General features: G+C 41.8%; 1 protein-coding gene across 3 annotated transcripts in view; it reads right to left on the reverse strand.

Moving 5' to 3' along the window:
* The window catches only part of SLC4A8 (solute carrier family 4 member 8), a 102,592-nt gene that overhangs the window by 63,540 nt on the left and 25,390 nt on the right, over nucleotides 1-13,662 (reverse strand). For all 3 annotated transcript variants that reach the window (XM_006168126.3, XM_006168128.3, XM_006168130.2), the window contains exon 2: nucleotides 9,363-9,444. In XM_006168126.3, the coding sequence (XP_006168188.1) occupies nucleotides 9,363-9,444 (82 nt within the window). The remainder of the gene's footprint in view (nucleotides 1-9,362; nucleotides 9,445-13,662) is intronic.

Consider the following 13,662-nt stretch of genomic DNA (forward strand, 5'->3'; position numbering starts at 1 on the left):
AGGGGGGGGAAGGTGGGACATAGCAGAGGGTGGGGGATGGGGAATCAGGGATGGCAAGACAAAGGGCAAGGTATGCAGGATGTAAGAATTGGAAAATTATTTGCTGAGAACATATATGTGGATGTACTTGATTGAGACAATGCACAGTGTATTTTGGATGGAAAATTCATTTGTGTGTTGTGATGGTGTAAAGTGAATTAATAAATAAAAAAAAATCTTTATCTATAGTGATTCAACATATCTCAAAGCAAACTTAACATCCTCCATTTCAAATAGAGGCTCATACTCATTTCCCATGTTCTGTTCATACCATTGCTATTCTCTCAATATTCCAGGTTTGAAATCTCAAAGTTACCTTGGATTCCCAGCTCTACTCCTTTGCCCCTTCTCTGTATAGCCTATAAATCAGAGATGTTAAGACTTTCTCTCCTCCTACTTTGACAAAGCTGTGACCTCCTTCTTCCTACACGAATTTAGCTACAAGCTAATCTTCCTGATCACAACTCTGAATATGGCTCAGCCCTGTGAGTTTTGTACCACTCAGTCTCCAGCCTCCTTTCTAGTCTTCTCTTCCTTTAGGACAAAGTATACATTAAATAGAAAAATAAAAGATCTCTAAAAGGAATGAGTGATCATTTAGGCAGAGATAATAGTAGAATCTCAAGTGTTCACACAAAAGAAACACTCTGGTAAAAAAGTCAGAGATGTACATTTCTACATTTACCCTAACAGAACTGTTTCTTCCTCACAGCCTCAGCTACTGTATCATTATCTCACAAGCTTTTCTCTACCTGAGCCAAACTGTTATTTCACAAATTTGCCAATGCTTTTGGAACACTGACTTGTTTCACTAATTAAAGATTCATTGCAAATGCACCTTTTTTTTTCGTATTTTTTTCTTACTTCCCCTATTAGATGTGGTGCCTCCTCCCCCTAAATTCCAGAGCCCTTGGCTAATACTTCCCTCATGCACTTATTTTCTGCCTTGCATTAAAATTAAGCAACTATCTTTCTTACCCCCCACTGTTCACCTGCAATCTCCTCAAATCTCAGGTCACAGCAAGTTCTCAGAGTGTCTATATAACCAAACACAATGTTTTATATATAGTTATCACACCACAAATGTTCAGCAAATGGAGAATCTCCTAAGTGCCTCCCCTAGGAACCTCTCCAGGAATACATGATCTGACCTAAGAGTTTCTGATCTGAAAATGCCACAAAAGTAACATGTAACCAAAATGACTGTGTTTTGGATGGATGAAGTACTCACGGGGCATGAGTGGAGGGAATTACAGGAGTGCTAACTAACCTGAGCATAGTGAGTTTCATCAGGAAATCTTCCCAGAGAAGAGGACACTTCATAAGAAGAGTTGACCACATTTTATCTTCTTTTCTCATCAATGCAGTTTCCTAACATTGCGCTTGACTTCCTTGAAAGTGCTTCCCACTTCTAAGAGGAATTGAAGTGCCTTGGGTGCTACTCTAAAAACTTTTTCTCTATTTCTCACTCCTTTTCTTTGGTCTCCCTTGATTTCCAAATTCCAAAATTATAAAGCAAAACTTAAAAAAAGAAACAGTGGGGATTAGGAGAGAAAATGACCAGAAATTTATTAGAATGCTGAAAGGCAGGAGGATAAAATGATTATTATTTGGTGGAACTGCACCTCTTACTGTCATCCTTTCTCAGGACAGTCCTGTGTTGCCTCAAGTAAACCCTCGGGGCATGTTTGTTTGTTTGCTGTTTTTACTATAGGTGTATGTGCTTGCAAAGGGAGAGGGAAAGTGAGAAACCATTCCCCAGGCAGGATGGCCACATCACAATCCCTTCTCTTCCATTCTCCTTTTGGAATTTTGGGCACACATCACACATGCCCATCATGATTTTCAAACCACCAGGCGTGGGACTTCAGTCACATAGCTGGCTATGTGGGGCCCAGTGCCTTCACCTCCGTGCCACCTATTGGCCCCTCGGGAGATTTTTGACAGGCGGATTCTGAACATAATGTAGTCGTGTTGCAATTTCAAAAAAATACATATATAGTCCAGAGGAGGGCATCTGCTAAGATGTAGGAGGGTTCTAGACCTCTGAGATTATCAGTGTAAACTATACAGATACAGTGTATAAGGTATGAAAATGACTAAATTGAATAACATCTTAATAAAACACCACCTGTTAACTAATATTATTATCAGTTAATTAATAATGTCCCACTACAGTATGGTAATGAAGTCCCTGTAGTATACCACGGAGATCAACCTAGGTGGCATTAGCAGCAGACTAGAGTCATCTAATTGTGCCAGGTCCTGTCCCAAGGGCTGAGGATACAAGAGTGAGCAGTACAACATCATCAGGACAGATATTCTAGTTGAGGGAGGCAGACATCATGAAAACGAAGATAATTATTATGAATCAAATAAAGTAAAATGGTAGACCATCTGGGGATGGGGTCAGATAGAGAAGAGAGACTTTGGTTGAGATTATTAGAGGGGATACCTGAGTGATAAGAAAAAGAAGCCATGATTCATCTTGGGAGAAGAGTAGTCGAGGAAGAGGGAAGAGTCAATAGGCAGGCAGGAAAAATAATAATAATAAGTGGGAATTGCGTGAGGTTGGTTCCAAGGTAAAAGGAGGTATAGGAGGACCAGAGCAAGGTGGAAAAGAAAAGGAGAGGAGGTGGAAGAGTATAGAAAGAAAGGCGGTAGCAGATCATGAAGAATCCATGGGTCATGAAAAGAACAATGATCTCCTAGAGAACCACTTCAACTGGCCTCTAAAATGTGGACCTAGTGTAGTAAAATCTGGTGAACATAGGAAAAAATAGCTTCACTGAGGGGTGACTTGCACTCCATACTTGAATAGAGCCATCCAAACTACAAGCGTTCTCTTCCCTGCAAACCTCACAGAGGATTATAGGCTAGGCCAGTTCCTCCTGAGCACATTCTAGATACTTCACTGAGTTCACACTGATATATTGCTAGTGTTATTTAATTCTTTTTTAAAAATTTGTCAGAGGGTGTATGTGCTCACCAGAGATGCATAGATACAAAGAGAGAGAGAACCCTCTATGAGGGGTGGTAACATCACAATCCCTTCTCCTCCCCCTTTTCCTCCTTTCAGGATTTTGGACATGCATGTGCACGCACATGAACCTAGCATGTTTTTCAGGCTCTCAGGTCTGGGACTTGAACCTCACGGTCAGCCATGTGGTATCAAGCCATCTTAACCACCACACCACAGGCTAGCCCTAATTTTTACTACATTCTAAAGAGAAGTTGAGGAGGCAATGAATGAGCAATAGAACCTGTGCCGTGAGATCTCATCCTACTGGTTAATTTGATTTCTGACACTATCTTTTTTTTTTTGGAGAGGTTTTTGCTACAGGGCGCATGTGCTCACCAGAAAGAGAGAGAGAGACAGAGAGACAGAAAGCAAGAAATCACCCCCCAGAGGGGATGGCCACAATGCAATCTCTTCTCCTCCATTCTCTTCTCGGGACCTAGGGCAAGCACACACATGCACCCAACATGAGTTTAAGCGCACACACATGCACCCAACATGAGTTTAAGCCACCGGGTCCAGGACTCGAACTGTGGTCAACTACATGGGAGTCCAGCGACATAGCCATATGCTAACTGCTGGTCCCGATTTCTGACACTACTAAAGCAAAACAATGAGGTAAAACTAATAACTTCCCAGTTATTAGATGATGGCTAGTTCAGAATCTAATGTTCAAGTCTTAGGTCATTCTTTGGGGAAGACACAATGGTTCTGTTGTTCTTACTATCCTTACCTATTGTTGTAGAAAAGAACCAGAGAAGGGACTCTGTAAATGTTTGTTGAGTGAATAATGCATGGTTTTGCTTATCTAAATACCCAAGAGGCAGTTCTGAAGTATATGGAGAAGACATAGTTTAGATGCCATTGGTGGAAGACTTTTCCTTCTCTAAGAATTTCCTTTCGGTCCAGCCAATTCTCACAGACATTAGCCAACCACAGTGCCTGCCTTTTGAAAACATCACAGGGGACAGCAGGTGGCGTTGCATATGGCAGGTGGCATGGTGGTTAAAGTCGCTGGATTCCCATATGGCTGACCGCAGTTCAAGTCCTAGACCTGGTGGCTAGCTTTCTCATTGTCCCTTTCACTATTTCTCTCTCTCTCTCTCTCTCTCTCTCTCTCTCTCTGACTCTCTGGTCAAATTAAATAATAATAATAACAAGTGGAATTAAATCTTTTTTTATGAAAAAAAAGGAAACATCGGAGAGATGGCAGAAATGAAAACAAGCTCAGTAGGGGTCTGAGCTAAGAAGGATCAAATAGCTATCAGAAATTTAGGCATCAGTTTCTAGACTGGGACTGTGAAGTAGAGATATGAATTTTTTTGGGGGGTGGGGAGGATTTTTGCTATAGGGCACGTGCACTCGCCAGACAGACAGAGAAAGACTGAGAGACAGAAAACGAGAAATCACCCTCCAGGGGGGATGGCCATGCCGCAATCCCTTCTCCTCCATTCTCCTCACAGGATCTTGGGCACGCACGCACACGTGCCCGGCCTGAGTTTACGCCACTGGGTCCGAGACTCGAACCGCAGTTGACTACGTGGGAGTCCAGCGACATAGCCATTATGCTAACTGCTGGTCCTGAGATATGAATTTTGTTTTGTTTTTAATTGCCAGAGGATATGTGTGCTTCACTAGAAAGAAAGAGAGAAACAGAGAGGAAAAAGCACCCCACAGAGGGAATGACCACATCACAACCCCTTCTCTTATTTCTTCCTCCTTTTAAGATTTTGGGCATGCACACACACATATGCCTGGTGTATTACTAAAGCCACTAGGTCCAAGACTCAAACCACCTAGTAAGTCATGTGGAATCCAGCTGCCATAACCACCAGGTCACAGAGCTAGCCTGAGATTTGAACTTTCTGAGTAAAATTAATAGAAAATATTACAAACAGACACTATGAGCAGATGAAAATCTACCTCATTCAACTGTTTTCTGGCAGTCCAATAACTTCATTAACCTAATCCTGTAATCACTTTGCTGGCAATTCAACTGTTCTCCTTACATAGTCTTTGCCTCCCTCATATACCTACTTCCTCACTCAAACCATTTCTTCCTATGTAATTCCCCATTCTTTTTTTCACCCAATATCAGATCTAGCCTTTTGGGGATATCTATGTGCAAGTAAAGTATTATAATTTACTAAAACGTACAGAAAAGATGTCATGTGTATATTTTAAAAATAAACATGATATGCAAACAGAGACCAATCATTAGTGAACTGGCACTGAATCTTGTGGCATAGGACAGAAACGTATGTGTGACCCACTCACCCTGCAGATGGAGACGATGCCTGCTAGTGCACAGTGCAATACACGCACTGTTTACCAGACCCTCATACAGTACTCATTAGCACACAGAAGAGGGTATTCTGCTCCTCTGGGCTTACAGGTTGATTCAAAATCAATAACCAGCAGGAAATCTAAGCTGTAAAGTAGCTGCCAGACTCTGTTTTTCCATTTATATTATATATATATATATACATATATATATATATATATATTACCAAATGACACTCACTTCCAGAAAAAAAACTTATTAGAAGGTATTAAACTTATTACAGGATTCATAAATCTAGTAGTTAATCAAGAATAATGATATGCCAGAAAAAAATGGGAGAAGTCATTCCTCTTACTATAGCAACTGCTTTGTATCCCTTTGGGATTAGGAGAGTTCACTGAAGCACATCATAGATAATTACTCTTCTTGAGTTTTTCTTTGGAAAGCATTTTAATGCTGGCTTTTAACTCTTCCCTTTTGTAAAAAAAAGCAAGACTGTGGTTTAACACACCTTCTCTTCTTGACAGACTCTTATGTAAAAATGGCCCACATTTACAAAGTTTCTTTTTTTTATAAGAACATTTATTTTTTTTAAAGAATTCTTTTATTATTCTTTTTTATTTTAATTTAACCAGAGAGAGGGGGGGGGGACAGAGAGAGGAAGAGGGAGAGAGAGAGGGAGAGGGAAAGTGAGAAAGCAAGCCACCAGGTCCAGGACTCAAACCATGATCAGCCATGTGGGAGTGCCCAGCGACTTAACCACCACGCCACCTGCTGGTCCCAGCCACATTTACAAAGTTTCTAACAATTTAGTACAAAGACTAAATTTCAGACATAGTTCTGAAAATAGGTTCAGAAGATGGTTTGTCATGTGGGTAGAGGGTGAAAAAGGAGAATGAAGATCCAGAGATTTCTCTGCAGCTACAGAACCTTGTATCATGGCATGCATATTGAATCAGAGCACAGGTGAATTCTGACATCTATCAAAGTGGGAATGATTTTATTCTATGCCTTCAAGAGACCTCGCCACTCTGAGTATGGCCTCACTGAGTCCTATAACTAACTACCCTTCAGAGTGAGTCAGGGTGGAACTCACAGCATGACCAACCATACAACAAATCCCAACTCCTTTTTCTTTCCTCCAGAACTGCTCTAGGACTACATGAGGCCCGAGAAGAAGACACCGTTTGTCCTCTATTTGCTTATAGTGCTTTTTCAAGAAGTGCTAAGATAAATAAGATTCTAGTTTTTGGAAACATTTCTGTATAAAGAACCATTCATTTCCAATACACTATCCTCCAGTAACACCATCATCATTGGTGGTTTCTTTTACAGCAAAGCAGAGCATGTGTAAGAAACAGATGATGTCATCTGGAGAAATTGCTCTTGCTGCCAATTATTATACTTAGCTGACCTCTGTGGATGGAACCCAGTCCCCACGGCCAAGAGAGCTTGCCCAAATTTTTTGTTCTACTCCCATGTAGACAAGAACATTCATAATGACTATCTCCTTGCCGAGGGCAGAAATCCAGTGAATGCTTATTGCAGGACAACTAAACTGACAGCAAGGTGCCCCTAAGCAGCAGGGAAAGGGTAGACATACAACAGAGCTATTAGGCTAGATGACCCTGAGCAGTTTCCCCACATGTAAATAGGGATAAGGATATCTGACTGGATTGCTGTGAAGATGAAAAAGACAACTTGTATAAAGTGCCTAATCTGGGGCCAGCAGGTGGCATAGTGGTTAAAGGCGCTGGATTCCCATGTGGCTGACCATGGTTTGAGTCCTGGACCTGGCAGCTTGTGTTCTCCCTTTCCCTTTTTCTATCTCTCTCTGGCCAAATTTAAAAATAATAATATTATTATTAATAAATGGAATGAAATAAATAATTATTTTTAAAATTTTAAAAAATAAAGTGCCTAATCTGTACAAGGGGCATTCAACAAATGTCAGCTTGCTATTCTGTACCTTTTCCTTCTTCCACTTTCTCTTAAATGCTGAATCTCACTCTGGCTCTTTTTCCATATGGTCAAAATAACTTGGAAAACTTGACCTTGATATACCAGAACACCACTGACCTCCACAGAGCCACCCACGTAAGTTCTCATGGTAACAGACCCAGAGGCTGAGTCAGCCTCCACAGCATCCATTCTCTCCACCCAAAGGACAAGTTTTCTCTGGGGGTTGTACAACTTTGATGAAAAAACCATCACGGGAACAAGCAGTACAGAGAGAACATTTCACATGCTGTCTCAGGCATCAGAAAGTTGCTGTATCATAGCCCTCAACATTGCAGGGGATGCTGCAGAATTTCACAAAGGCTTTTGAGCCAACTGTAGCTTCTCATTAAAGCTATACTGGAGATGAGCCTTCCTCTGATAAAAATGAGCACCATCACTAATCAGGAAACCATGGCCAGGTGTGAGTCCAACTGCTAATGCTCCAACTTTAGGCTCCATGGGAAAAAGAAAGCAAAAGGATACCATACAATGGGAATGGGGGTTGGGGGAGAAGAGCGAAGAAAGGAAAAAATGTCTTAATAAGGTAAACTGGACAGAGAGGTCAATAAAAAATGCCACTTCTGCTTCAGTTGGGTTTTATATAACTCAGTATTGTGAACTCTCTTTTTTTTTTTTTTAAGAGTTTTTGTTTTTTTCTTTTGCCTTAGGGCATGTATATTCACTGGAGAGAGACAGCCAGCCAGTGAGAGGGAAAGTGGGAAACCACTCCCCATGGGGGATGGCCACACTACAATCCCTCCACCTTCATTCTCTTCCTGGGACCTTGGGCATGCATGCACACATGCCCAGTGTGATTTTGAAGCCACCAGATCTGGGACTTGAGCTGTGGTCAGTCATGTGGGAGTCCAGTGAACATAGACTATGCCATCTGCTGGCCCCAGTGTTGTAAATTCTTAAAGAGTACATCTATCACAGATTTATTCCTATTCTCCTTTTTTTCTTGTTTAAAGGAAAACAGGCAGAAGTGGGTATAGTTCGAATGGGAAGAGAGAATATTGGAAATGGGGTCAAAACACAGTTAGAAAGCCAAATTAAGTTATAAAAACTATTTGTATTTTATTTTCTTTTAAAAATCTGTAGAGACCAGTAGATGGCATATGGTTACATCCCTGGACTGCCACGTAGTTGACCGCAGTTCAAGTCCTGGGCCCAGTGACTTGAAACGCTTGCCGAGCACATGTGCCCAAAATCCCAAGAGGAGAATGGAAAAGAGACTGGGGCTTGCCCAAACCCTCTGGAGGAGGGGGGGTGATTTCTCGCTTTCTGTCTCTCTGTGTCTGTCTCTCCTCTGTCCCTCCAACAAGCAAAAGTACCCTATAGCAAAAAAAAAAAAAAAAGGTATATTTTGGGGCCAGCAGATGGAGTAATGGTTATGTCACTGGGCTCCCATGTAATCAACTACAGTTCAAGTGCCAAGCCCAGTAGCTTAAAACTCATGCCAGGTGCATGTGCATACATGCCCAAGACCCCAAGAAGAGAATGGAGGAGAAAGGATTGTGGCCTGGCTACCCCCCTCCCCCCCGAGGGTGATTTCTCGCTTTCTGTCTCTGTCTCTCTGGCATGCACATGTGTCCTATAGCAAAAATCTCTCTCTAAAAAAAAAAAAAAAAAAAAAACCAACTATGTATTTATATTTCCTGGAGTTGTTAAAAACCAATGACCTAAGTCACATTCTCAAGGAATAAGAAGGAATAAGTTATTTGTTAATATTTTTTATATTGGAATATACAATGCTAAAGTGTTGTCTCCCAGGTTGTCAATTAGAACCTAATGATATCCCTGTCCAGTAAGACAGGTATTATTATCCCTACCACTTTTATTTATCAGATGAGAAAGTTGAGTATTAAAAAAAATGAAATGATTTTTCACCAAGGGCTTACAGTTAGTGGAAGAGTCAGGATTCAAATCAGATCTCCTAATGGCAGATCTATCTCTGCTCTCCACACACCAGGGTGCCTCTTGCCAATTTTCCTAACCACACAGAACAGCAGTTCTTACCTTCTAACTCTTCTTTCTCATAGTGAATGTTGAGAATGGTACTAGTCCCACCCTGGTCCACCACAGCCTCTTCATCTGGTCTCTGTGGAAACACCAAAAAAAAATGTCATAGTAATTTACAAATATCCGGGGCCAGCAGGTGGCTTTGTGGTTAAGGGTGCTGGACTCTCACATGGCCGACTGCAGTTCAAGTCCCAGTCCTGGAGGCTTGCTTTCTCTCTCTCTAGTCCCAGTCGGCTTGCTTTCTCTCTCTCTCTCTCTCTCTCTCTTTCTGGTCAAGTTGAAATAAACAAATGAATAAATAAAATTAAATAAAATAATTAAAAATATATACAAATATTCACCCAAATACTCATTGAGCACCTAGTGTGTGTCTAACCCTTCCTAGATATTTGGGGAAGAAATATAATGGTTTAAATATATTTTTTAATTTGAACCTCACAATACTTTTGATATGCCAATATGACAGGCAATCTCTTTCTCATTTCATAAATGAGCAGCCTAAGACTCAGAGAAGATTAGGTAATTGTGGCCCAAGGTCACAAATGTAGCAAAATGCAGAGCCTGGACTGAGTCCAGGTCTTGTGACTGCAGATCGCGTGCCTTTTCCACTTTCTCACTCTACCTATCAGTCTGTATATCCTGGTATTTTGCAAGTGCTGTCAAGCATGTTCTCCTGTTTGGTATAAATTGGTCTCTTTGATCTCTCTGCAATATTTGAGCCTGTTTACCATTTTGTCCTTGAAACTCTCCACCCTGTTTCTCTAATCAAGTCTCCTCTCTCTGATCCTAAGGCTCACTTTCTTTCTCTAACTGAACTCTCCACTGTTTTCCTCACTTGAGCCTCACAATTTCATCCACAGACTCACACTATGCGGCTTAATACTTGATAAGTCATTGGGATGCTGCACCTCAAAAGCCATGTATCTAAAATCAAACTAACCTTCCTTTCAAACCCCAGGTTCATTTACTTATTCCTACTGGTGGCACCATCGCTTCTTGGCCCACATTTGAGATTTCACACTGATTTATTCATCCATCCCACATGTATGAGTACCTACCACATGCCTTCAGAGAGTTAGTTCCTTTTTCCTATCAAGTCCTCCTTTGTACTTTGTCAAATTCACTCTCATCTCTCATCTACTTTACTCCACACTCTCCAGCCCTTTAAATCATACTGGGCGTTTTTTCAGTTCTAGAACCACACCTGCCATCTTCACTAAGTGCCTGGAATTACCATTCTCTCCCTGCCACTCCCACCCTGCCCACCAGAAGCTAATACTTATTCATGATCTTTTTGATCTTAGTCTGAATGCACTTGATTGGTAGTCTTCCCTGTCTACATCCCTTCCAAACCAAGCTAGTTCTCCCATTTATATGCCCTTGTAGCATACAGCAATTCTCCTTAGTAATGAATTGTATCTTTCTGCTCCTTGAAGGAGGGACTGCACCACTCTGTCCAATCACCCAGCACAGACTTTTCACAAAGATAGTGCTCAAACATATCTTTAACAAATAAACCTTTGTTAAAAGAATAAATATAGGGACTGGCAGTTAGTGTAGTGGCTATGTCACTGGACTCCCGTGTAGTCGACCACGGTTCGGTCCCAGACCCAGTGGCTTAAACTCACGCTGGCCGTATGTGCGTGCATGCCCAAGATTCAGAGAGGAGAAAGGAGGAGAAGGGATTGCAGCGTGGCCATCCCCCCCTGGGGAGTGATTTCTCGCTTTCTGTCTCTGTCTCGCACCCTATAGCAAAAAAGCCTCTCCAAAAAAAAAAGAATAAACATAATGGCACCTACCTTATCAATACTCTCACAAGACCCAAAATTATTTCAAAAAGCTCTTAGCCTGATTTCCCTGCCTATTCCCCTTCTCAAACCTGCAACAACAGGACTGACTGACCCCAAGGGCACTGTGTACACTACCACCTTCATGGCTTTGCTCATATTGCCTGGTCATCTAGTCATCTAACACACACTTTCTCCAAACTCTTTAGCACACCAAATCCTCAACTTCCTTCCAGATTTGCTCATATTTTTAGCTTACCATTCCAATGTTATTGTTTTGTAGTTATTATCTAAATACCCAAATAAGACAGCCTAAACATAAAGCAATCCATTTTCCCAGTGAGAAAATTCAGAAAGTTTTTGAGGCAAGCTTGAATAAACAAATTTTAAGAGAAGTAGATGAAATAGTCAAATGTCTACTTATACTATTTTATATATATATATATATATTAATTTAGTTTTATAAACATATTTAAAATTATATATTACTGGGCCAGCAAGCGGTATGGTAGTTAAGGTGCTGGATCTCAAATGGCCAACTCTGTGATTTGAGTCCTAGACCCAACAGCCTAAAATCATGATGGGCACGTGTGAGTGTGTGCACAAAATACTGAGAGGACAATGAAGAAGTTGTGGCATGGCCATCCTCCCTTAGGGGTGATTTCTCACTCTTCCTTTCTCTCTCTCTCTGGTGAGTGCATATGCCCCGTGGGAAAAATCTTTTTTCAAAAATTACATATTACTATCACCGTGGAAAAAAATCTCTCAGATATAATATTAAGTTTAGGACTGGCCCTGCAGCACAGCAGTTAAAGTGCTGTGCATAGGGAGCCAGATCTCATAATGGCCAATCAAGGTTCAAGTCCCAGCCTCAGCTTAAAAAACATACCAAGTACATGTGTGTGCATGCCCCAAATGCCAACATGATGAAGAAATGAAAGGAAAAGGAATTGTGACATGTCGATGCCCCCATCAAGGAGTACCTTCTCCCTTTCCCTCTCTCTCTATCTCTCTTTAGAAAATACATGTGCCCGGGACCAGCAGTTAGCGTAATGGCTATGTTGCTGGATTCCCACGTGGTCAACCACGGTTCGAGTCCCGGACCCGGTGGCTTTAACTCACGCCGGGTGCATGTGCGTGCGTGCCCAAGATCCCGAGAGGAGAATGGAGAAGGGATTGTGGCATGGCCATCCCACCTGGGAGGTGATTTTTCGCTTTCTGTCTCTCTGTCTCTCTCTGTCTGTCTGGCAAGCGCACGTGCCCTATAGCAAAAACCTCTCAAAAAAAAAAAAAAGAAAAAGAAAAGAAAATACATGTGCCCTCTGGCAAATTTTTTAAAAAGAAAAAAAACGAAGTGGAAAAAAAAATCTTATATAATTTGCTACCTTTTTCTGTCTGTTTGTTTGTTTGTTTGTTTATAAGCCAGAGGGTACAGGCACTCACCAGAGAGGGAGAAAGAAAGTGAAAACCCTCCCCATTAGAGCATGGTCACTCCACAATTTCTTTTTCATTTCTACATCCTGTTGAGAGACATGCACACACATACATTGGCACGTTTTTCAAACCAGTGGGACCAGGATTTGTACTGCACTGCTGGCCATGTGGATTCCAACTCCCTTAATTTCTAGGCCATGGGACTCACCTGCTACCTTTTTCTTATAAGTTTGTTTATTGCATCTGTTAGAAACAGAGAGAGACAGGCACCCCGAACAGAATCCTCATATCATGATCTACCTCCAGACTCAGCCGGCCTGGATCATGGACACATCCAAGCACATCCAGCATATACAGGGAGGCCATGGAATGCAAACTGGGGACCTTCCCACGTGGATCTAGCATCTCAGAGAGTCATATCATTTGCTGTATCACTGTTTGGCCCTTTTTTTGCTGTTGCTGTTAAAACATGGTCTCACTATATTGCAATATTCTTCCTGCCTCAGCTTCCCAAGGAGCTGGGACTAAAGTTGCACCCAGCTTTTTAGGATAAGCCAGGAGTCAAACCTAAACCTTCCATGTGGCCTCAGCCTGCCGAGTAGCAGTATCAACCAGTTGCACGCAAATGTAGCTGGACCTAATTTGCTACCTTTTTCCTAAGAATAGGTATTGGGACATAAGTATCTGCATATAGTTTTTTTTTTTCTTTTTCATTTATGAAAGAGAAAGAGATGAGTATTTTTGACAGGGTCTCACTATGTCATGATCCTCCTGCTCTAGCCTCCCGATTAGCTAGGATTACAGGTGCACACAGCCACACTCAGCATGCTCAGGTTGGCCCAGAACCAAACCTAGACCTCCCTTGCAGCTTCCTGCCTCCCAAGCAGTGATGCTACCTATGTGCCACAGAGAGTGGACCACTGCTTGTATTTTAAAACAAATAAAGGGGGGCCAGCAGGTGGCGTGGTGGTTAAGGGTGCTGGACTCCCACATGTCCAACCAGGGTTCAAGTTCTGAACCTGGTGGCTTGCTTTCTCACTTTCTCTCTCTCTCTCTCTCTCTCTCTCTCTCTCTCT

The sequence above is a fragment of the Tupaia chinensis genome, unplaced genomic scaffold (genome assembly GCF_000334495.1).
Source record: "Tupaia chinensis unplaced genomic scaffold, TupChi_1.0 Scaffold145652_1, whole genome shotgun sequence".
NCBI classification, from domain to species: domain Eukaryota; kingdom Metazoa; phylum Chordata; class Mammalia; order Scandentia; family Tupaiidae; genus Tupaia; species Tupaia belangeri.